Source organism: Ruditapes philippinarum, unplaced genomic scaffold (assembly GCF_026571515.1).
Source record: "Ruditapes philippinarum isolate M1 unplaced genomic scaffold, ASM2657151v2 ctg1017_1_1_1_1, whole genome shotgun sequence".
NCBI lineage: Eukaryota > Metazoa > Mollusca > Bivalvia > Venerida > Veneridae > Ruditapes > Ruditapes philippinarum.
The window spans coordinates 277892-304450 of NW_026859308.1; the positions used below are offsets into that span (position 1 = coordinate 277892).

At 34.5% G+C, this 26559-nt stretch overlaps 1 protein-coding gene across 1 annotated transcript in view; it reads left to right on the top strand.

Annotated features, from left to right (window-relative positions):
• The window catches only part of LOC132756020 (calcium-dependent secretion activator 1-like), a 91710-nt gene that overhangs the window by 35852 nt on the left and 29299 nt on the right, over nt 1-26559 (top strand). Inside the window, exons 7-15 of the mRNA XM_060746974.1 lie at nt 3023-3089; nt 4846-4954; nt 5564-5758; nt 12998-13134; nt 15607-15794; nt 17175-17276; nt 18860-18923; nt 20194-20317; nt 23061-23167. Coding sequence (XP_060602957.1) covers nt 3023-3089; nt 4846-4954; nt 5564-5758; nt 12998-13134; nt 15607-15794; nt 17175-17276; nt 18860-18923; nt 20194-20317; nt 23061-23167 — 1093 coding nt within the window. The remainder of the gene's footprint in view (nt 1-3022; nt 3090-4845; nt 4955-5563; nt 5759-12997; nt 13135-15606; nt 15795-17174; nt 17277-18859; nt 18924-20193; nt 20318-23060; nt 23168-26559) is intronic.

Genomic DNA, 26559 nt, shown 5'->3' on the forward strand with positions numbered 1-26559 from the left:
TTGAACTTCAAGTTTACTTAACAACATACTTTAGATACTGATGTGACTGAATATAAGATTCTTATATGAAAGCAAGATGAAATCATTTATGTTGCAAAGTTGTTACTGGTAAATTCTGGGTTGTTCTTTGCTCAATTGATAGTTTTTAATAAAAAATTTGAAATGATATGTCAGTATATTGAATATAATGTCATTTCAACATGTCAGAAAACTTGAGAAAAGCAACAGAAGTTGTTGGGGATTTTCGTTTCTTTGTTGATTGTTTGTTGTTGTTTTTTGCTAAAATGATATACAATAAATAGTAATCATTCAAAGATCTTTTTAAGTAAATTTTGTAAAGTCATTCTTACAAGATTGCTAGCTTTTGATGTTTTCTTGATTTTTTTACATGACAAATCCCTATAAAACCAGCCATTTCTACCATTAGAATAGTCACAATTTAAAAAGAAAATAAGTTTCAAGTATGGTGAGAAATAACCACTTTAACACTTTAATTCTTTGTATGTTTGTATATTGGACTTTATGTTAGACCCCCCCCCCCCCATACACCAATACCTTAAACAATACCCCTACAGTACTACCTGTTTCAATAAATTAGCTTTACTTTATTTGTGTTTAGTTTGCTTTCATAGATAGCTTTTGGTTAAAATTTTCAAGCAAATAAAATAAGTGAGATAGCATTTGTGTGTATTCTAAATGACAAGTGTTGAACTGCAAAACATAGTTGATACAAGTTAAAAAGCTTTCTTTGGCATTTCTCTCCTGTGAATCTCATTTTATCAATATTCCAGAATCCTTAGCTCTTTGTTAAGCTTATGCCACCGTTCTTAAATAAACAAGCCTATGTCACCAATATAGATTACAACAAGCCTTTGTCACCATTATAGAGTTTAACAAGCCTTTGTCACCTTTGTAGAGTTTAACAAGCCTTTGTCACCATTGTAGAGTTCAACAAGCCTTTGTCACCTTTGTAGTTTAACAAGCCTTTGTCACCATTGTAAAGTTTAACAAGCCTTTGTCACCTTTGTAGAGTTTAACAAGCCTTTGTCACCATTGTAGAGTTTAACAAGCCTTTGTCACCTTTGTAGAGTTTAACAAGCATTTGTCACCATTGTCGAGTTTAACAAGCCTTTGTCACCTTTGTAGTTTAACAAGCCATTGTCACCATTGTAGAGTTTAACAAGCCTTTGTCACCTTTGTTGTTTAACAAGCCTTTGTCATCATTGTAGAGTTTAACAAGCCTTTGTCACCTTTGTTGTTTAACAAGCCTTTGTCACCATTGTAGATTTTAACAAGCCTTTGTCACCATTGTTGAGTTTAACAAGCCTTTGTCACCATTGTAAAGTTTAACAAGCCTTTGTCACCATTGTAGAGTTTAATAAGCCTTTGTCACCATTGTAGAGTTTAACAAGCCTTTGTCACCATTGTAGAATTTAACAAGCCTTGTCACCTTTGTAGAGTTTAACAAGCCTTTGTCACCATTGTAGAGTTCAACAAGCCTTTGTCACCTTTGTAGATTAACAAGCATAATGCCATCATTGTATAGTTTAACAAGCCTTTGTCACCATCGTAGAGTTTAACAAGCCTTTGTCACCATTGTAGAGTTTAACAAGCCTTGTCACCTTTGTAGAGTTTAACAAGCCTTTGTCACCATTGTAGAGTTCAACAAGCCTTTGTCACCTTTGTAGTTTAACAAGCCTTTGTCACCATTGTAGAGTTTAACAAGCCTTGTCACCTTTGTAGAGTTTAACAAGCCCTTTTCACCATTGTAGAGTTTAACAAGCCTTTTTCATCATTGTAGAGTTTAACAAGCCTTTGTCACCATTGTAGAGTTTAACAAGCCTTGTCACCTTTGTAGAGTTTAACAAGCCTTTGTCACCATTGTAGAGTTTAACAAGCCTTTGTCACCATTGTAGAGTTTAACAAGCCCTTGTCACTATTGTAGAGTTTAACAAGCCTTTGTCACCATTGTAGAGTTTAACAAGCCTTTGTCACCTTTGTAGTTTAACAAGCCTTTGTCACCATTGTAGTGTTCAACAAGCCTTTGTCACCTTTGTAGAGTTTAACAAGCCTTGTCACCTTTGTAGAGTTTAACAAGCCTTTGTCACCATTGTAGAGTTCAATAAGCCTTTGTCACCTTTGTAGAGTTTAACAAGCCTTGTCACCTTTGTAGAGTTTAACAAGCCTTTGTCACCATTGTAGAGTTTAACAAGCCCTTGTCACCATTGTAGAGTTTAACAAGCCTTTGTCACCATTGTAGAGTTTAACAAGCCTTTGTCACCTTTGTAGTTTAACAAGCCTTTGTCACCATTGTAGAGTTCAACAAGCCTTTGTCACCTTTGTAGAGTTTAACAAGCCTTGTCACCTTTGTAGAGTTTAACAAGCCTTTGTCACCATTGTAGAGTTTAATAAGCCTTTGTCACCTTTGTAGAGTTTAACAAGCCTTGTCACCTTTGTAGAGTTTAACAAGCCTTTGTCACCTTTGTAGAGTTTAACAAGCCTTTGTCACCATTGTAGAGTTTATCAAGCCTTTGTCACCTTTGAAGAGTTTAACACGCCTTTGTCACCATTGTAGAGTTCATCAAGCCTTTGTCACCATTGTAGAGTTTAACAACCCTTTGTCACCATTGTAGAGTTTAACAAGCATAATGCCATCATTGTAGAGTTTAACAAGCCTTTGTCACCTTTGTAGAGTTTAACAAGCCTAGTTTAAAAAACCTAATGCCATCATTGTCAAGTATGACAAATCTATAATTACAATCTCCATTATAGTATATAACAAGCCTAAACTTGCAATTTAGAGTCTATCCACACAGTTTTACTAGGCTCTATGCTGTTGGCTGCCAATTCTCCTTAAATAAGAATGAATTGTTCCAGATTCAAAGCAGGGGAGTCCCATTATACAAATTGTGTAAAAAAGAGCAGGTATTTGTATTACTTGTTATTGAATATAACTAAAGGTAGATGGCTTCAAATGGTTTACATTATACTTTAGGATATTTATTTGTTTTTGTTTTTTCAGGTATCTCTATGCAATCGGAAAGAATGTTTGGAAAAAATGGAAGAAACGTTATTTTGTTCTCGTCCAGGTAAGTTAATACATTTAAGTTTTAGAACAGATATGCTTTCATTTCTGTATCGCTGGAAAATTTTGATGACCTAAAGATTGAAATATGTAACATCTGAAAGGTTAAAACAACTTCAATATCTATACAGCAGTTACAATATTGTTAAACAAACCAGTATTTTGTCTCTCAGCATAAGTTCATCTGCAAGCTTTGTCTATTAGCATGAGTGCATCTGCAAAGCCTTTTTTGTCTGTCAGCTGGAATGCATCTGTCTATAGCATAAGTTCATCTGCAAATCCTTTTGTCTGTCAGCATTATTGCGTTTGTCTGTCAGCATGATTTCATCTGCAAATCCATTTGTCTGTCAGCTGGAGTGCATCTATCTGTTAGCATAAGTTCATCTGCAAATCCTTTTGTCTGTCAGCATAAGTGTATCTGTCTGTCAGTATAAGTTCATCTGCAAAGCCTTTTGTCTTCATCTGCAAATCCTTTTTTCTCTCAGCATGAGTGCATCTGTCTTTCAGCATAAGTTTATTTGCAAATCCTTTTGTCTGTCAGCTAGAATGCATCTGCCTGTCAGCATAAGTTCATCTGCAAATCATTTTGTCTCTCAGCATGAGTGCATCTGTCTGTCAGCAAAAGTTTATCTGCAAATCATTTTGTCTGTCAGCATAAATATGCATTTGCTAAGCTGTTCATCTGTCAGCATGAGTGCAGCTGCAAAACCCTTTGTTTACCAGCACATGATTTTCAATCCTGTTTCTAAAATAAAATCATTAAAACTGATGTGAAATGCATAGCAGTACCAGATTTAGTAATTCATATAATATTTGCATTTAAATGAAAATCAATGATGCTGGTTTTGACCTTTCACAGTTTAAGGGATGCTCTTCAAAGGCAGTTGGGAATTTTTCTGACATCTGTTGTTTTGTATGTTAATTCAAGGCTGTTATCCTGTAGTTGGAATAAAGATATTGGTTTTCATTAAAACAGTAGTATTTATGGAAAATTCAAACTAAGTATGGTAGTTTGCTGCATCTCTACTAGCTTAAGCAATATGGGCTTGTTCTTCTTTGTATATGAATAGTGCATCAGTAAAGTCAGGGATTTCAATAAAAACATACTTATATTGAACAGCCAAAAGTACAGAGATTGGTAGGCTGGCTATTCTGGTCTTTTACTGTCAATTATTGCAGCTTTCATTCAAAGACATGCTTGTTCTAAGCTATGCATTATCATATTTTATGATAATGAGGTGAATATGCAAGTCTATGGACCTGGCTTATGTGATATTTATCTTTGCCAAAGGTTGGTCATTGACCTGTTCATGACTGACCTATTGATTTCAGACTGAAAGATCATATGTCAAGGTCATTGTGACTTTTACCACTAAAAGCATGTGTGATCAAAAGCTTGAGCAAGATACAGCTTATAGTTTTCAGATTTGATGTGAAGTTTAGTCATGACCATTCCATGACCCTTACTGATTTTTAAGTCTGTAAGTTAAAATGGTCAAGGTCATTGTGATCCTAGTGACTTTGACCTTTTTAAGCCTGTCTTGCCAGTAACTAATGATCTCTTTGCATTCAGACGTACTATTAAATGAAAAAATTTGTCATGATTTTTAGATGACCTTTGTTTATTTTGAGGTCAGTAGGTCAAGGTCTTCATAAAAGTTGGCCTGTAGTCCTAAGATTTTGTAGTATGATTTGTAACATAACTTAATTGTCGCCATTAGAGGTGCATATATGTTTCACAAACACCTTTTGTTATTCAGGTATCTCAGTATACTTTTGCCATGTGTAGTTACCGGGAAAGAAAACCAGATCCCACAGAAATGATGCAGCTAGATGGTTTTACTGTTGACTACTGTGAACCAGTGCCTGGTAAGTATTGCATGACAAATATTTTTGTTTAGCCATCTGAGGCCATAATGCTCATTATGAACTCTGAATTGTTAATGGCTCTACATGTTTATTGTGTCTTACTATTGTCTGTAGTGGTTTCCTATGATTACTTTTGGCTCCACCCTATGAGTTGTTTGGTTTTTGTATACACTTTCATGTGGAAAATCTCTTAAGGAACAAGAAAACTAAAAATAGATATTAGATGTGTTGCTTGTCAGAAAGTTTATGCAAAGTGATTTGATGTGCAGTATGGTCTTCTGTACCTTTATCAAAACTTAGCTGTAGGGTGAAAATTAGCCCATGCCCCCCATCCCAAAATGTTACTTGGTTTGTTTAATATATATATTTGTTTTCTTTTTATAATTGAGCATTTATTGAGAGAAGTCTTTGATTGATGTACCTTGCATTAAAAAACTTTAGTTTCCAGTTTGATAGATTTTATTCCACATTACCACCTGTCAACAAAAGCAATGTTTTTCAGTTTCAAGTAGGTTGTTGTCTACTTACCTGGACTGAATACTTCAGAATACATTCAAATGGCATTCATCAATAAAACTGATATTTCCTGCTTTCTTATATTTTATTCAGAATTGGAGGGTGGGAAACATTTTTTCAACACAGTAAAGGAAGGTGATAACGTCACTTTTGCCTCTGATGATGAGAATGAGCGTGCATTGTGGGTTCAGGCAGTGTACCGAGCCACTGGACAGACACACAAACCAGTACCTCCAGTTGTTCAGACCAACAAAATCAGTAACACGCAAATTTCACGTATGCAGGGAGGTAGGTTGTTTGAACTTGTTCTTCAATTCATTTTATCATTTCTGTTGATAATTAATATCCTATGTAAAACTGTCAAATTAGTTTAAATATTATACCCTTAACATAGATTTTATTTGTAACACATCAATGACTTTAATAGTGAAATACATTTTAGAGATGATCTGTTGTAAATATCTTCAATGATAAATGTAATATGTCTTTATGAATGAAGACTTTTTACGCACTATCATTCAGTCATGAAATATATGAATATAAATCACTGATAATATATTTAAGGAAAAATTGTTCATTTAATTTTGAAGTTTGCAGTGATACTTCTAGTATAACCAGAACTGATTGAGAAATATTAAGAATTATTAAGATTTCTAGTAATTTATTTTTAGATGTTTTTCTGTTTTAAATTTCACATCATGATACATGTATCTTATAGTTTAGGATAGGTAGATCTCATTCCTTCATAAGCTTTAACCACTTCTTATTATAGTATCTTTGAACACCCAGTATCATTGAGTGTAAACCCATCTTTAATATGTAGCAAATACATCAATAAAAAATAAATGTGAATTATATTTCATTAACACTAAACCTGAGGACAATACCAGATTCTACCCATGCAACTATGTACAGACTAATATCAGTTGGCTCATCTGTGCAATGATTTGTGCTGATTTTGGTCTGCACTGTTTGTTTATGTCTAGGTTGACTCCCCTTGTGATTGAGGGGTTGCCCTTAAGGGCTGAGGCATCAGAATTGCAACCACTGTTTATCCCTGCGTGATTGTAAGAGGTGACTAAATGGGTTGGAATTAATGGAGTCTATGCATCTTTTAGCTCCAGCGGTTGGATTGGTTTTGACCCATGGTGTTGTTTTAAGTTTGTAACACCTGACATTAGCCAAAATCATCTTTCCTGTTTTTAGCTCACCTGTCACAAAGTAACAGGGTGAGCTTTTGTGATCGCTTTTCGTCCGGCATCCGTCCGTCCATCGTCCGTCCGTCGTCCGTCCGTAAACTTTTGCTTTAAATGACATCTCCTCATAAACCACTGAGCCAATTTCATCCAAACTTCACAGGAATGTTCCTTTGGTGGTCACCTTTAAAAATTGTTCAAAGAATTTAATTCCATGCAGAACTCTGGTTGCCATGGCAACCAAAATAAAAAAAATATTAAATATCTTCTTTTAAAAAACCATAAGAGCTAGAGCTTAGATATTTGGCATGAAACATCTTCTAGTGAGTGTCTACCAAGTTTGTTCAAATAAAAGCCCTGGGGTCAAAATTGGCCCTGCCCCTGGGGGTCATTGATTTTCCCTATATGCATATAGTAAAAACTTAAAAAATCTTCTTTTAAAGAACCGTAAGAGCTAGAGCTTAGATATTTGGCATGAAACATCTTCTAGTGAATGTCTACCAAGTTTGATCAAATAAAAGCCCTGGGGTCAAAATTGGCCCCGCCCCAGGGGGTCATTGATTTTCCCTATATGCATATAGTAAAAACTTAAAAAATCTTCTTTTAAAGAACCCAAAGAGCTAGAGCTAAGATATTAAGCATGAAACATCTTTTAGTGAGTGTCTACCAAGTTTGTTCAAATTAAAGCCCTGGGGTCAGAATTGGCCCTGCCCCGGGGGTCATTGATTTTCCCTATATGCATATAGTAAAAATTTAAAAATCTTCTTTTAAAGAACCATAAGAGCTAGAGCTTAGATATTTGGCATGAAACATCTTCTAGTGAATGTCTACCAAGTTTGTTCAAATAAAAGCCCTGGGGTCAAAATTGACCCTGCCCCAGGGGGTCATAGATTTTCCCTATATGCATATAGTAAAAACATTAAAAATCTTCTTTTAAAGAACCCAAAGAGCTAGAGCTAAGATATTAAGCATGAAACATCTTCTAGTGAGTGTCTACCAAGTTTGTTCAAATTAAAGCCCTGGGGTCAAAATTGGCCCCGCCCCGGGGGTCATTGATTTTCCCTATATGCATATGGTAAAAACTTAAAAAATCTTCTTTTAAAGAATCATAAGAGCTAGAGCTTAGATATTTGGCATGAAACATCTTCTAGTGAATGTCTACCAAGTTTGTTCAAATAAAAGCCCTGGGGTCAAAATTGACCCTGCCCCAGGGGGTCATAGATTTTCCCAATATGCATATAGCAAAAACTTAAAAAATCTTCTTTTAAAGAACCCAAAGAGCTAGAGCTAAGATATTTAGCATGAAACATCTTCTTATGAGTGTCTACCAAGTTTGTTCAAATAAGCTCTGGGGTCAAAATTGGCCCTGCCCCAGGGGGTCATTGATTTTCCCTATATGCATATAGTAAAAACTTAAAAAATCTTCTTTTAAAGAACTCAAAGAGCTAGAGCTAAGATATTTAGCATGAAACATGTTCTAATGGGGGTGTACCAAGTATGTTCAAATAAAAGCCCTGGGGTCAAAACAGGCCCCGCCCGGGGGGGGGGGGATGTCATTGATTTTCCTTATATGTGTATAGCAAAAACTTAAAAATCTTCTTTGGAAAAACCCAAATAGCTAGAGTTTAGATATTAAGCATGAAACATCTTAAAGTAAATATCTACAAAGTTTGTTAAAATAAACGCCCGGGGGTCAAAACTGGCCCTGCCCCAGGGGTGACATTGTTTTTAACTATATGTGTATAGTAAAAACTTTAAAAATCTTCTTTTAAAAATGCCAATGAGCTAGAACTTAGATGTTTAGCATGAAACATCTTCTTATGGGTGTCTACCAAGTCTGTTCAAATAAACAAATAAAAGCCCTTGGGTAAAAATTTGCCGGGGGGTGGGGGGCCTATATACAGGTGAGCGACCTCAGGGCCATCATGGCCCTCTTGTTGCACAGTATAATCGAAATTGTGCTGGTGCGCCATAAAACCAAACGAAATGTCCAGGTTGACAGCTCAATTTTAGTATTTTGATATTGAAATCCCTTATAATGGACTGTTCCAAATTATAAGCAGGGGCAAATCCATTACACAAATACAGCAGGTTAAAGTTGCCTTTAGAAGATTAGGTCACTACTCTGGATATATACAGCCTAAATATTAATTGATTAGTTAAAATGAAAATCTGGAAAAAGGATGATCCCTTGTAAAACAATGAAACAACAATATTACAGTGCACTCCGGATACAACGAGATCGTCGGGACTTCGGATGATTCCTCATTATAACTGGGTCTCGTTATAACCGGGACAAGAAATCCGACACCGTTGAGCATCATTTATTTCTACTTTCACTTTCGCGTGCATCCTTTTTGAAGAGTATATAATGGGAGGTAATTCTTTGCAATCAGACGTTTTGTTTTATTTAAATATACATTTATATAAATATATCAAGCTATCATAGAATTTAAACAAAACATGAAAACACAACCTACGTCTAACCGCGTGTGTTTTTTCATTAATATGAACATTTTAAAATTCGTTTTCAAAAGTCACGCAGTGCATTTCTCATGAACACCTAATAACACCGCAAGAAATTAGCCGCTTCCTTTGTGCTAATCACTCAATGAAATTGTTAAATTGTTATGACATTTCGTCACCTTAAGGACAATTTAGCACTGAGTGCTGACAAAACAAGGCTGACACATTTGATCGCTAATTGCTCGACCCATTATCTCGTCCCGCGTCAATTATTTCTTCCTTAATTGACCATTATTATTGGTCATCTTTATTTTTCTCAAGGTGACAAACTGACGCAGACGAAGTGCAAATGAAGTGACCTCATTAAAATTGTGAAAAATACGCATGGGACGGCGAAATTATGTACGTTGTAACCAATATCACGCTAAAACCGATCTCGTTATAAACGATAAAAAATGAAAGGAAAATAGAAGGACAAGGCCGGGACACAGTAGAATGTACGTTGTAAGCGGTATCTTGTTAAAACCGATCTCGTTATAAGTGGAGTAGACTGTATATGCTATTAAAGCTTATATAAGAAATTAGATCAACTCTCACATCTATTGGAATTTAAAGTCAGATACCTCTAATTATCAACTGTCTCCTATTACAGTACACAATTTAATGAAAATAATATTAGATCTTATTCCTATAACACCTGAGATAGCTACATTTATTATACTAAACTTTGCAATAAGAAATTAAAAAAAGATAAGGTCAACATTGAGTTTTATTTTAGGTTTGTGGTTTCTGCTTATATAACCAAGTCTGTTGTCCTTGACTGAGATAAAAAATAATAATTTTGCTTGATTATGAAAACATGTTATCATACATATTATACATAAGTGGTATTGTGAAGTGAGGAAAAACAATTTAATGGACTGAAAAGGGTTCAAATGTAAATACCCTGGTTGAAGAGGCAGAAACATTACCTATTAGATCCACTGTCATCATTAACATATAGCATAGGACTAGACTTCATAATAATCCTTTCCACACTAAATATCTTAAATGAACTTGTCTATCTTTCAATCTGGACAAAACCATTCATCATTTTTAGGGAAAATTTGAAAATATGTACTGACTGAATAGTGAGCAGTGTAAACCATTATCAAACAGCACAGAATATTGGTGCTGATTTTGGTCCGTACTGGTCACATGGGTAGAATCTATTGCGGCCAGGAAACTATTGGTTATGAAGGTGTAAAAGTGACATGACTGTGTCTTCTTTGTAATCACTGATTATCTAACAAAATGATTGGAACCATACCCATAATATGGTAACCTTCCCACTAACCACAAGTGCATGTTCAAAGATAATCATTATTTGCAAATAAAAAAAATCTATAAATAGGTCACAGGGTCAAAGGTTATGATAAGATGCAAATGCATGATAATTTTAAAGTTTCAGTATCCAATTGTCTGATTCCAGATTTTGAGTTTTGTCAATGGTATGACTGGTTCTCAAGTTCTAGTTTGCAGTTTTTGACCCAGTACGTTAAGGTGGTGAACCCACTTAACTTTTGAATAAAAATCAAAGTTGAAGAAAATTCAAATGAAAGTAATTAGCTTATTAAAGGCAATTTTTTAGCTCACCTGTCACAAAGTGACAGGGTGAGCTTTTGTGATCGCTTTTCGTCCGGCGTCGGTCCGTCGTCCGTCCGTCCGTAAACTTTTACTTTAAATGACATCTCCTCATAGACCACTAAGCCAATTTCATCCAAACTTCACAGGAATGTTCCTTTGGTGGTCACCTTTAAAAAATGTTCAAAGAATTTAATTCCATGCAGAACTCTGGTTGCCATGGCAACCGAAAGAAAAAACTTTAAATATCTTCTTTTAAAAAACCATAAGAGCTAGAGCTTAGATATTTGGCATGAAACATCTTCTAGTGAGTCTCTACCATGTTTGTTCAAATAAAAGCCCTGGGGTCAAAATTGGCCTCGCCCCGGGGGGTCATTGATTTTCCCTATATGCATATAGTAAAAACTTAAAAAATCTTCTTTTAAAGAACCAAAAGAGCTAGAGCTAAGATATTTAGCATGAAACATGTTCTAATGGGTGTCTACCAAGTTTGTTCAAATAAAAGCCCTGGGGTCAAAATTGGCCCCGCCCCAGGGGGTCATTGATTTTCCTTATATGCATATAGTAAAAAACTTAAAAAATCTTCTTTTAAAAAACTCAAAGAGCTATGGCTAAGATATTGAGCATCAAACATGTTCTAATAGGTGTCTACCAAGTTTGTTCAAATAAAAGCCCTGGGGTCAAAATTGGCCCGCCCCAGGGGGTCATTGATTTTCCCTATATGCATGTAGTAAAAACTTAAAAATCTTCTTTTAAAGAACCAAAAGAGTAAGAGCTAAGATATTTAGCATGAAACATGTTCTAATAAGTGTCTACCAAGTTTGTTCAAATAAAAGCCCTGGGGTCAAAATTGGCCCCGCCCCGGGGGGTCATTGATTTTCCCTATATGCATATAGTAAAAACTTAAAAAATCTTCTTTTAAAGAACTCAAAGAGCTATGGCTAAGATATTTAGCATCAAACGTGCTCTTATAGGTGTCTACCAAGTTTGTTCAAATAAAAGCCCTGGGGTCAAAATTGGCACCGCCCCAAGGGTCATTGATTTTCCTTTATATGTGTATAGCAAAAACTTAAAAAATCTTCTTTGAAAAAACCCAAATAGCTAGAGTTAAGATATTAAGCATGAAACATCTTTTAGTGAGTGTCTACAAAGTTTGTTCAAATAAAAGCCCTGGGGTCAAAATTGGCCCTGCCCCAGGGGGTCATTGATTTTCCCTATATGCATATAGTAAAAACGTAAAAAATCTTCTTTTAAAGAACCAAAAGAGTTAGAGCTAAGATATTTAGCATGAAACATGTTCTAATAAGTGTCTACCAAGTTTGTTCAAATAAAAGCCCTGGGGTCAAAATTGGCCCCGCCCCGGGGGTCATTGATTTTCCCTATATGCATATAGTAAAAACTTTAAAAATCTTCTTTTAAAGAACTCAAAGAGCTATGGCTAAGATATTTAGCATCAAACATGTTCTAATAGGTGTCTACCAAGTTTGTTCAAATAAAAGCCCTGGGGTCAAAATTGGCACCGCCCCAGGGGGTCATTGATTTTCCTTATATGTGTATAGCAAAAACTTAAAAAATCTTCTTTGAAAAAAACCCAAATAGCTAGAGTTAAGATATTAAGCATGAAACATCTTTTAGTGAGTGTCTACAAAGTTTGTTCAAATAAAAGACCTGGGGTCAAAATTGGCCCCGCCCCGGGGTCATTGATTTTCTTTATATGTGTATAGCAAAAACTTAAAATCTTCTTTGAAAAAACCCAAATAGCTAGAGTTTAGATATTAAGCATGAAACATCTTCTAGTAAGTGTCTACAAAGTTTGTTCAAATAAAAGCCCTGGGGTCAAAACTGGCCCGGCCCCAGGGTGTCATTGTTTTTAACTATATGTGTATAGTAAAAACTTTAAAAAAATCTTCTTTTAAAAAGCCCAATGAGCTAGAGCTTAGATGTTTAGCATGAAACATCTTCTTATGGGTGTCTACCAAGTTTGTGCAAATAAAAGCCCTTGGGTTAAATTAGCCCTGCAACGTTGGGGGGGGGGGGTTGGGGGCCTATATACAGGTGAGCGACCTTGGGGCCATCATGGCCCTCTTGTTATAGTTTTCCACCATAGACAAATGGGTGTTTAGCCTTTGTTCCTATTTATTTATAACCTTTGACCTCACCCTTACAGGATAAGAAGGAACTGTTCTTATATAGACTCAGGCACCATTTACTAACAAATGCATGTTACTATGTATTAATATAGATGCAGATCGTGCCAGGAAGCATGGCCTGGACGAGTTTGTTCAAGCATATCCCTGTGACTTTGACCATCATGACTTCTTTAAAATGTTACAAACTCTAACCCTCGACTACAGATTGAATGATGCATATACTTGCTTGGTAAGATTTTCTAAACTATACTTGATGTATGAATGCTTTATCTACATATTATAGCATGGTGTTATGAAAATGATTTTTAAAGTGTGAGTAAGTGATTATCCTAATGGCACAAGGTCTGTTGGGGGTGTCAGTGGCCGAGAGGTTAAGGTTGTTGACTTCAAACCACTTGCCCCTCACCTCTATGGGTTTGAATTCCTACAGAGACTTTGGATTTTTTCATGTGAGGAAGCTATCCAGCTAGCTTACGGAACGTCGGTGGTTCTACTCAGGTGCCCGTTTGTGCCTGAAATAATGCACAGAAGGGCACCTGATTTCTTCCTCCACCAGTAAAGCTGGAAAGTCGCAATATGACCTATACTGTGTCGATGTGAAAACCCAAAACAAACAAAAAAACAAGGTCTGATGCTCAAATCTTAATTTCATGTCTGAATGGTGACTATTACCTCAATGCTGGATGTTAATATAGCTTTCGGGCTGAATGTTCATTAAAAGCTGAAACCTTGTTGTTCATTTACATGCTGATTCATAGCTGAAGGTTACATGCTCATTAATAGTTGAAGGCTTTTTGCTGTTTCATAGCTGAAGCCTGAATGCTCATTAATAGTTGAAGGCTTTTTGCTGTTTCATAACTGAAGGCTGGATGCTCATTAATAATTGAAGGCTTTTTGCTGTTTCATAGCTGAAGGCTGGATGCTCATTAATAATTGAAGGCTTTTTGCTGTTTTATAGCTGAAGGCTGGATGCTGATTAATAGCAGAAGACATTTTGCTGTTTCATAGCTGAAGGCTGGATGCTGATTAATAGTTGAAGGCTTTTTGCTGTTTCATAGCTGAAGCCTGAATGCTCATTAATAGTTGAAGGCTTTTTGCTGTTTCATAACTGAAGGCTGGATGCTCATTAATAGTTGAAGGCTTTTTGCTGTTTCATAGCTGAAGGCTGGCTGCTCATTAATAATTGAAGGCTTTTTGCTGTTTCATAACTGAAGGCTGGATGCTCATTAATAGTTGAAGGCTTTTTGCTGTTTCATAACTGAAGGCTGGATGCTCATTAATAGTTGAAGGCTTTTTGCTGTTTCATAGCTGAAGCCTGAATGCTCATTAATAGTTGAAGGCTTTTTGCTGTTTCATAGCTGAAGCCTGAATGCTCATTAATAGTTGAAGGCTTTTTGCTGTTTCATAGCTGAAGGCTGGATGCTCATTAATAGTTGAAGGCTTTTTGCTGTTTCATAGCTGAAGGCTGGATGCTCATTAATAGTTGAAGGCTTTTTGCTGTTTCATAGCTGAAGCCTGAATGCTCATTAATAGTTGAAGGCTTTTTGCTGTTTCATAACTGAAGGCTGGATGCTCATTAATAGTTGAAGGCTTTTTTGCTGTTTCATAGCTGAAGGCTGGCTGCTCATTAATAGTTGAAGGCTTTTTGCTGTTTCATAACTGAAGGCTGGATGCTCATTAATAGTTGAAGGCTTTTTGCTGTTTCATAGCTGAAGCCTGAATGCTCATTAATAGTTGAAGGCTTTTTGCTGTTTCATAGCTGAAGCCTGAATGCTCATTAATAGTTGAAGGCTTTTTGCTGTTTCATAGCTGAAGCCTGAATGCTTATTAATAATTGAAGGCTTTTTGCTGTTTCATAGCTGAAGGCTGGATGCTCATTAATAATTGAAGGTTTTTTTGCTGTTTCATAGCTGAAGCCTGAATGCTCATTAATAATTGAAGGCTTTTTGCTGTTTCATAGCTGAAGCCTGAATGCTCATTAATAATTGAAGGCTTTTTGCTGTTTCATAGCTGAAGGCTGGATGCTCATTAATAGCAGAAGACTTTTTGCTGTTTCATAGCTGAAGGCCAGATGCTCATTAATAGCTGAAGGCTTCACTATTACATAGCTGAAGGCTAGATGCTCATAAAGAGCTAAAGGCTTTCTGCAGTTTTATAGTTGAAGGCTGGATGCTCATTGAAAGCTGAAGTATTTGTGCTGATTTACAGCTGAAGGGTGGATGCCCATTGAAAGCTGAAGTATTTGTGCTGATTCATAGCTGAATGCTGATTTACAACTGAAGGCTGATTTAAAGCTGAAGGCTGGATGCTCATAAATTGCTCACAGATGAATGGTAACTAACAGCTGAAGGCTGGATGGTTACAAATATCTGAAGCCTTAATGACTCATTCACAGCTGAAGGCTGGATGCTGATCATTTCAGTATATTAGATTAAGCAATATGATATACCCTGTTTACTCGTTGATTCAGGGCATTAGGTTGTATTTCTACTCTTCAGAAAGTGTTGAAGGACATCCTTAAGGAAATGTAAAAATGATTAAGATCTGTTGTGCATGTTTATTGCAGTGCTCTTTTTCATGCTTTGAGAGATACCTAAATAATCTTAAGTTCAAATTAAACCCTGTCTGTTGTTTTTTTTGAAAAATGAAATACTAAATTGTATTACTGAAGATATCACATTAGTGGTAATATATATTTCAGGGTTGGTTCAGTCCAGGTCAGGTGTTTGTGCTGGATGAGTACTGTGCTAGATACGGTGTTCGCGGCTGTCACCGGCACCTTTGCTACCTCAATGACCTGTTAGAACGAGCGGAGAATAGCATCATGATAGACCCTACACTTATACACTACAGTTTTGCCTTCTGTGCTTCACATGTACATGGAAACAGGTAAGACTACTTATTTGTAGCTTCACCATAATCATAATTATATAGATTGACTCTATTGTCACTTATGTACTTAAATAAGGGTAATATTTGTTTCAGGATTGGTTTAGTATTGGTCAAGTGTTTGCTTAATCTATTTTAATCCCTTCATATTAGATAATGATATATAACTGTATATAGTGAGCACAAACCTTCTAACCAGGGCATCGGTGTTTGCAACTACATCATTGTCACAACTTGGTTAAAAAAAAGATTTGTACCACCAAAAGAAGCTATATTGTGGGGTTCTAGTAAAGTTTTAAAAACAAGTATATAACCATGACCTGCATATACAGTCAAACGTGTATTAAGCGACCGCGCAAGGGAAACATCCGAAACGGTCGCTTAATGAAACGGTCTCTTAAGACAGTCAGCATGATATAAAAGTCAAAATTTATAAATGACATCTTTTTTATGCAGTTGGAATGTTTTTCAACTTCATTTTTATATAAATGTTGAATAATAAGTACGCTCCGATAATCTAAATGGATGCAAATATGAAAAATAACTTTCTGATATTTATTAACAAAACAGTTTTGATCCATTACGTACATGTTTGACATTTTTCCAGAATTTTTTAACTTCTCCGTTGTATACACCATCACAGTAGGGGCGGAGTGTTGCATTGTTTATCCGATATTATTGGATAGTACACGTCACGCGTATACTTAACTTCATTTGCATACGCTAAAACGGTATGGGAAATAGAGTTTTTCACATGTTTATTTGTTGTGTTTTGATTGTTGACACTTGTGACATTACGAGGTGGCGTTCTCTAAAAACTTAATTACTTGACAGGTAAAAGTGGTCGTTTAATGAAAAGATTGATGTCATTAGCGGTCGCTGGTCGCGATGAGCAAAAGTCGCTTAATACATTAAAGATATAGAGAGAAAATGATCGGGGGGAATTTAAAGTGGTCGTTTAAGACAAAAGTCGCTTAATACACGTGGTCGCATGGGCAAGTTAGACTGTATAGGCAAAAGAAAATTAAGCTGTCATGGATTGTTGGCAAAGTTTGATCAAGTTAAATGAATTTCATGTATATAATAAGAAATAGGGAAAAAGATGACTTACCAATGTACAGCACTGCCAAGATAAAATTTTAGTCTCAAAATGAAACTGCTAAAATCTTTGCAAACTATTGAGTGTTCTACTTTTTGTACAAGAGGTTAGTTCCATTAGATTTCAGTAGTATTTGAGATAATTTTGATTGAAATACAAGATAGTTTACATAACCTTTGCAGTTTTGAAATAACCTCCTAAGGCCTTTGATAGTTTTTTTACAGTCAGAAACTAAACACATTAATGGTAGGTACTATATAGCTGTGTTATATGTTTTTCAGACCAGATTGTATAGGGACAGTATTATGGGCTGAGAGAGACAAGTTTGATGAAATCAAAGAAAGACTTAGAATTCTGCTGGAAAATCAAATAACTCATTTCAGGTATACAAAACATGTTGAACACATGGATGTTTTACCTTGCTTTTTTGCACAGAGATTCTGTGGTGGAATTCGAAATGTTGCAGTTGAGTAGGGTACCATTTTAGCTTAACCCAAGGGCCATAACTCAACTTGACATTTAGTGAGAATTAAGCCCCTTTTTGTACATGGAAAATGTTGTTAAGGTTTTTATACCCCCGCACAACAAAGTTGTAAGGGGGGTATACTGGAATCAGCTTGTCCGTCCGGCCGTCCGTCCGTCCGTCCGGCTGTCCGTTGGTTTTTTCTTGTCCGCCCAATAACTTAAGATTCCTTTGACCCTTAGTCTTCATATTTGGCATGGAGGTTAGTCATGATTAGTAGATGACCCCTATTGATTTTGAGGTCAAATGTCAAGGTCACAGGGGCCTTGACTTCAAAAAGCTTGGGTAAGGTAAAAAAACCTTGTTCGCCCAATAACTTGAGATTCCTTTGACCCACAGTCTTCATATTTGGCATGGAGGTTAATCATGATTAGTAGATGACCCCTATTGATTTTGGGGTCAAAGGTCAAGGTCCCAGGGGCCTTGACTTCAAAAAGCTTGTCCGCCCAAGAACTTAAGATTCCTTTGACCCACAGTCTTCATATTTGGCATGGAGGTTAGTCATGATTAGTAGATGACCCCTATTGATTTTGAGGTCACCAGGTCAAAGGTCAAGGTCACAGGGGCCTTGACTTCAAAAAGCTTGTCTGACCAATAACTTAAGATTCCTTTGACCCACAGTCTTCATATTTGGCATGGATGTTGGTCATGACTATAAGGTGACCCCTATTGATTTTGAGGTCACTGGGTCAAAGGTCAAGGTCACAGGGACCTTGACAAAAAAAGCTTTTTTTCTCAATTGCTAAAGTATGGTAATCCTGTCCGCAAGGTATTGATTTTGACATTTTCACATTTGAAGCATGTAGAATACATAACTTAGCAATGCACTGGCTTAGTAACCTCAGATTTGGCAGGGAGGTTGTCCTTGAGCTCTAAATGGCCACTGTTGATTCTGACAAAGTGGTATGCGGGGGTATTCACGCCATGATAGTGGCAGTTCTAGTTTATATAGTCATGTATTATCAAATTATCAAAACATTTGATTAAAAAAGTAGTTACATTGGAGATGCATCTAATAATGTAAGGCTAAAGATTTAATGTGGCTTTGCTCTGCATTCTTGTAAAATTAGAATTTAAACCACAGTCTCTCGCTTATTTCAATTCATTGTGAATAATCATGAACAAGTTTATTTTTTTATGTAATATGAAAAATGACTGAGTCATTTTATATGATGATTAATTTTAACACATAACCTGCTGAAGTTATGTAGTGAATTTGCCTTGCTCTAAATTTGAAACGTTACATTCAATATTTAAAGGATTTCAAAATCAAAACACACAAATTGAGCTACCAAATGTATAGAGCCAGGTCAAACTGTATTGATGTGAAGGCTAGACTGTCTCTACACTGGTTGCAAAGGCCAATCACTTTGAGGTCAAGGGTAAAAAGAAGTTAATAATTATAAAGTCAGTTTTATATACCATAGATTCTTATGTTTCCAGGTACTCATTTCCATTTGGACGACCAGAAGGGGCTTTAAAAGCAACTCTGTCACTCCTGGAAAGGGTAAGATTTGTTTATACAGCACCTTAGTTGAAAGTAAGATTCTGTTAAATCCTGTAAAAGGGTCAATTATGATATGATGATATTCAATGATTTTATAGAACAATTTCTTTTTAAATATGAAGTGGTTGCTTTCACTTTCGCAAGGAATTGAAACTTCTGTACATACCAGAGCAGAGGTACTGTGCGATTTCATGATGAATTACATAGAAAGTGAACTGCACCATCTGGGAATGTCCTGGTTGAAGTTTTAATTTTGCTTTATATTTAGTTTTTAAAATAACTGCCTCTCAAACCAGAGTTCTAGAGTTGGAGACCTTCTCTGTTATGACCATGTTTCCTTAAATGACACCAGTAAAGGTAAACTCCAGGAAATGGAGTCTAGAGTTGTTGTAATAAGCATCAAGCTTTATCAGAATCAAACTATATAGTATATATATATGTAAACTTTGGGCATCTAAAGGTGAAAGTTTATATAGAGGTCTAATGCACTAACTGAAAATGTAAGTCAGATCATGATTCATAGTAAGATAAGTGACGAGTTTTGATTAGCAGGTAAGACAAACCTATAATTTACAAAAGCATGTAAGTTTTATTAGCACTTTCATATTAAAATGTCATGTTTCCAGATTCATGCTAATTATTATAAAAAATTGCAGGAAGTCGGCCAAGTAGGAAAGGTATTGTTAAGTGTTCAAAATGCATTACTTTTATAGGTAGCCTTATAAACCTAAGGCTATACAAGTTTCAGAATAGTGAAAATGAAAGGAGAGGACAACCATGAGTTCATGGAGTTCTTGGTCCAATCCTCTCTAATGTATGAATGATCTTCATGTATATATCTTGAATGAAGATATGTTTTAACCAAAGTAGTGAAATAAAGTAGTGAAATATTAGCATGTAAGAGATATGATAATCTTCAATCATTTAGGAATAAAAAGATAAGTACTCTCAGCCATATAAAACAGTGTCACATAGATTTTGACTATTCACATATACAGTAAACTCTGCTTTTAACCATTTTCAAGAGACCACCAAATTTATTTCGTTTTATTCGGATATGGTAATATCTGAGAGACAATCAATTAGAAAACAAAAGTAAGGACCTTGACAACAGCACCAGTATAGGTGGTATATCATTATAAGCAATATCGTTTTAAGTGGAGTTTACTGTATTTTGAGCTATTAAGTTATAAATTTGAAAATTTGTGCTTTTTAAATGTATACCAATACATGTTGGAAAAAACAACATTATTTTTTGTTGTGTTTGTAGGTACTGATGAAAGATATAGTAACCCCAGTACCCCCAGAAGAGGTCCGGTCTGTGATAAAGAAATGCCTGGAAAATGCTGCCCTTGTTAACTATACAAGAATCTCAGAATATGCCAGAATAGAAGGTATACATGTGTGCATGATTATTTGTCTTTGATCTTATTTTGCGTTTTTATACAGCCGAAAGTTAGAGGGATGGTTTCAACTTCTTGTTTGTTACAAGAAATATGTGTAAATAATAACCTGTAGGAGGTACCAAAATTGATGAGCTTCTGCCACAAGTATAAGCCAAGTTCTGTGCAGTCTGACCAGGCTCTATACTGTTGGTAGCTCAATTTGTGTATTTTGATTTTTTAAATCCCTTAAACTTTAAATGGATTGTTCCAATTTAAAGCACAGCAAATCCAAATAACACAAATACAGCAGGTTGAGAAGAGTAGTTTAAATTTTTTTTTAAAAGTTAAGATTATGAAAATCATCATGTTTTTACATTTCTTTTTAGAGAATAATCCATATACAAATGGTAAGTGTGCATATGGCATAAATGCCATGTTGGGTCCTTTACCATACTGTATATAATATATATATATTATAACTATAACCCTGTACCATACCATAGGTTAATTATGAATATGTCTTTATTTCAGATGGTAGGTTGTAAAACATAGGGCAGCAATGCCTTAATGGGTCTGTAACTATATACCATACAGTAGGAATCACCCATTAGTACACTATAGCAGATATTTTACTGTACCATACCATACACTGTAACATTCATATCATATTTTATGATAACTGTAGAGCTTATGTATTACCTTAAATGCTATACATTTTTCAAATTATTCATTTAAGAAGTGTTATTTAAGTTGTTTAGAATCTTTACTGTGTACTTAAGTGCTAGGTACAACTATTTGTAAGATTATAAAGTACTTTTATGCCCAGACAATGATGGATCAGCAGGCATTTCGTTCTTGCCCAGTATCGTCTGCATACTACTTTAAGAAATATTTCTGACCTTGACCTATAAATGACCTTGAGCCTAAAAGGTCAATTTTTTTTAACAGGTTTTTACCTGGCATGTCAAATATTCACAAATTTAAGACATTTTGCAATTTTATTATTTATTTATGAACTGATTTAAGATTCATGCAGTTGTATCTGTGATGAACAATAAGAAAATTAAGATTTTGGTTATATGCAGATATTAATAAAGTTAAGATTGTTTTGTTGTTGTAATTTTTTTTAAGCATTAATGATTAATGATATTTAATATACTAATGCTTTTACTGCAACTGTGTAGATCTCCATTGTATAGTCATCCATCAGCTTGAATTAAGATCTTTCTTTTTTTTTTACACCTTATCATTTTTAATCAGAATGTTTATTATTTTTTATGTAACAGGAACTGAATAAGGTAGTTTTGTTTTTCGATGTAATTCATGACAGCTTTTTGTTTTATATCCTAATATCAGCTAAACATGGGAAGTCAGGTGATTTCAGTGTTGTTTTGTGCTTATTGTACAAATTGTTACTCAAGCTTTTTGTAACCACAGTTCCAATATGACCTTTCCCAGAAGGGTCAATTACATGTTTATTTAGGAAAAAATTATCTCCCTTGTTACATGTAAATCTTTTGAGAGAGGTCATTGTAATAAGTCAGAAAGTGTATATATTTTTATCTTGAACTCTGGAAATATGGGGTTTTCCATATTTAATCCTGAGGTACAAAACAAACTTTTTACCATTATAGCTTCACAGTGCACTACCCTTTACAAAATGGTGATCAATGCATTACGCTTGTTATAATATTGATATATTTACCAAGTTATATCTATAAAAGTCTGTTTTTACCTTGGAATAGATAGGAAATACCCACATTTGCTGAGTTTCGGAGTATCTCTATGAACTGAAAATTTATAAATATTCAAAGCGTCAGTAGTAACAGTGACTTGGTACCGACACTAGCCTGAGTCTTCGCATCCATGCAGTCTGACCTGGTTATGTTCTGCTGACAGCTCAATTTTATTATCTTAGAATATGGACTGTTTAAAATTCAAAGGGCAAGACTATAACACAAATTTAGCAATGTAAGGTTTCATGAGCCCTCAGTATTTTCAGAATGATATTCATGTTCATATTTTTCATTGCCATAGTCCCCTGAAACATTATTTAGTATCACTCAAGATGTCCGGTTTGTGACCCTTTGGAAAGGTCATGTTGGAACAAAGTGTAAAATTAGTGGACTAAATGTTGTAAAGAATATGTTCGTAATGGTAAATTATTCAGTAAATTTGGTTCTATATTAAAACATGTTATTGATATTTGACTTAAAAGGTAAAAAGAGGGGGTGGTGTGCACCACTCTGGAAGCAACAAATTGCATTGAAACTTGAGTTGGTTTAAATTAAATTTTTCATTTTGTGTGCAAATTCTTATGTTTGATTTCTGTGTACGTTTAACATATTATATCTGAAATGTCTTAGACTAGACTTAGTAACTGTATTTGTACACATGACTATGTCTTTTTACAGTTTAAATGGTTTTTTTTTTTTAAATGTTCTCATATTCTGGAGAAGTTTTGCTGTGTTGGTTTTTTGAAAAACAGAATCCGCTATCTTATGTATTATGAATGTCTTTGTTATAAAAGGGAACCAAAGTGGTTAAGGTGTTTTGCCTCTCAAACCAGGGATCGTGGGTTTTTTGGCCTTATGTTTGTCTCATGACCATGTGTCCTCAAATAACGCTAGTACTGGTCAGTTCCAGAAAGAAGACAGGTTTTAAGAAGCTACAAGTCTTCTTCACCGTCGAGTTTAAATTAATGATGTTTAAACTACATGTTATTAAAGAATTCTTTTTACTGCACCTTCAGAATCGTACCAGGAGGAAGTGGGTCAGAAGAAACGTCTTGAGGACGTGATGCACCTTGCTGAACTTTGTATAGAAGTGTTACAACAGAACGAGGAGCATCATGCCGAGGTAAATATTTCCCATCCCAAAAAACGGCACTTCACATTCATAGAACTTTTACCATATAACCCTTGAATTTTAACTTTATGCATGAATAGTTCCTGCTTAGCTCAACCATGACTGTTTTTGTTTTATATTTTGGAAAAAGTTGACTATTATTTATTATATTTTACATTTAAACCACTTTATTTTCAAAAATCAGTAAAATAAAAGTTAAAAAACACCTGTGAATATGTTCTAAAAAAAAGATTATTAAATAAGTGTATTGTAATTATCACTTTTTGGGTTCTGCTAATATTGAATGTAGGAGAAGGTCATTAAGTACACTTTCAGATTTTCTCTATGTGGGAAAAAAAACAGAAAGTAACAAAAAAAAAAATGTATTAATTTTTTATTAACGATTTTTTATTTCTATTGGCTTTTTATATAGTTTTTTTTTTCATATATAAATCTATAAATTGTAAGGTAATTTTTTTTTTTTAGAATTTTTAAGTTTTTGTTTTTGATAAAAAAAGAAAAACAATAAAAATTAACAGTTTTTTTTATGATAGTGAAAATCTTTGTGTCATTTTCATGTAAGCCTTGTTATTTTTCCTGATATTGTGTCTGGTTCATGTGACTTATATTATATCCATACACATATACATATATCATAATGATTTCCTTTATCGTAAAGTGGAACAATTTTTAGACATGACCATTTCTTTGTGCTTTATATGTCATATGAATTATATATTTCCTAAATGTAGAAAGTGATTGTGGTGAGTAATTTTCCCCCTATCTGATTGTGTTAACATGTTGTAGTACCTCAAGGACATTGCAGAAATATAGAGAAAAAAAAACAATATTTTGTATTTAAAACCCTATTACATCTGTATAATGTACATTTTAAACTTATGCCTTTCTGAAATATTTAAAACTCTATTCTGATAAACATGCTTTCATAGAAGATAAGATCGCATGTATCTATTGCTTTAAATCTATGCCACAAAATATTAAGTCTATGCCACACAACTATTCAATCTGTGCAACATAATTATTCAGTCAATGCAACACGAGTATTAAGAATATGCTGCGCATGTATTAAGGCTGTGCCACCAAAATATTAAGTTTATGCCACCCAAGTATTAAGTCCATGCCACACAAGTATTAAGTCTATGCAACATAAGTATTAAGTCTATGCTGTGCAAGTATTAAGTCTATGCCACAAAAATATTAAGGCTGTGCCACATGAGTATTATATTAATGCCAACATTGTACATTAATGCAATCTGGTTAGACTTGATAATTGATGGCTCCTCAGTTGATTTAAAATCTTTGAAATTGACAATGGAAGGCACCAAAACTTTATATAGGGCAAGTCCATTACACAATCTAGTGGATTAAATTTATGTCTCATGTTCAAAGTATGATAATTTTATGTCATCAGCAAAGATAGGGATAATAACACCTCTAAGCAGGCAACTGTAATTAATGCATTGTGACTCTCAGTAAATAACTTTGAAATTGACATGACTGCTCAAAGTCCATTACACATATCTAGTGGGGTAAATTTTGTCATGAATTTTTGTGATGGCAAAAATTGGGATAATTTTTATGATCACAGCAAAGTAAAGGATAAGTTGTATTATAACAAAGTAAGGGATAAATTTCATGATCACAAAGTAAGGGATGATTTATATGAATACAAATGAAGGGGTAAATTTTATGTTAATTCCAGTGGTAGTCTGAGTTATTTGACTTATTCAACAATAGAGGAGGAAATATTATCAACTTGATAAAAACATGACACCTTTTTTTTCACTACACCATGCACAATATGTTCTTTCCTTGGAATTCTATTAGATACTTGAAGATAGCTGTCCAAGTTTGACGAATAAACTCATGGTAAAATTCAAAATAATATAATAATTTGATAATTTCAAAATTTATCAATTTTTTCATAGAATAATATTGCTTTTTGAAATCCATTATTTGTATAATTTTTATTGACGTTAGCTAAATGCTAGAATTGGATAAAATAAAAATAAAATCTAAAAAACTTTAAAAAAACAATAAAAGAATGGAGATAACAATAATGAAAGTAGATCTTAATACTTCTTCAGCAAAGCTCGGAAGCTATCTTTCAGGTATTTCCCATTCCACATGGAAAAATTAGTTTGTCATACTGAGGGTTGTCCCCCCTGTTTAAATATTGTTTGGTCATTTACTGTTTTCACAAGTGCAAAGTGGTAGGCATCTCTCCGCCTTTCTCTGTTATCATTTGCATATAATTTGCATACAATTTGCATATAATTTGCATATTTTTGTTTTATCCTGGAGTTAACCTTTCTCATACAGGTGTATTTTTTCTATATCTTTCTACAGCAGAAAAATGACAAGGTAATTTTCACACTCTCTTATATATACAGCTTGTACATTTGTTTTGAGTGTTATTTTTTTTTCTTACTTTTATATCTTTCATAACAGCATTTACGTCATTTGTTTTACAGAGTGCAATACGATATTTTAATAACAACTCTTATGCAAAACATCATACTTAGTTTAATTCCCATAATGCAGTTTCCTACACAGAAGCTTTTATAAGGTATTTTTACTAGTCTATTTTGGAATGCTTTCATTTCTTAATGAAATTTGATAAAAGCCAAAGCTTTATTAACAGCAAGTGAGCTATTTATGAAATTACATAAAGTTTTTTAGTTATATAAGAGGATTGTTTTTCTTCAGTTTCATTGATATGAAATGATTTTAGAGAAAAAAAAACATTTGATGGTGTTTCATTCAAAAATTGGTTTATGGATAGATGTTAACTGGAACATGGCAAATGTGAGTTTTTCCAAGCTAATCCCCTGGTACAAACAAACTTTTACCGTTATAGCTTCATGGTGCACTACCGGTCTTAATAGATAAGTCAATCTGTTGGGCTTATGTTTCGAAGCTGTAACTGTAAAATTTTGTTTATATCCTCGGGTTAACTGTGAAAACCCCAAAATATTCTTAATTCCTGAGTTAGTCTGTTACATGTGTAAAATTTCCAGCGAAGTTTTCTTGCTCATCAGACAAGTCATTAAATGATGAATAATAAGCTGAACTCTGAACCTTCTAGAACTGGAAATTGATTAACTTTTGACACATGTACAGACGCACATCCATGCAGTCTGACAAGGCTCTGTACTGTTGGCTGACTAGGATTTTTGATTTTCATCTTGATATACCAAAAAAATAATAATGGACAGTTCCAAAAATGGAAGCTGGACAAGTCCATTTACCGACAGCAGACTTTTTGGGCACCAGTATATATCAGTAGAGTCTGGTCAGCATGCAAATTTGCGCAGTTAGGCCATTACATTAAAAATGAGTATTTTAAAGTAACAAAATTAATGCTGTTATGAGAGAATAGA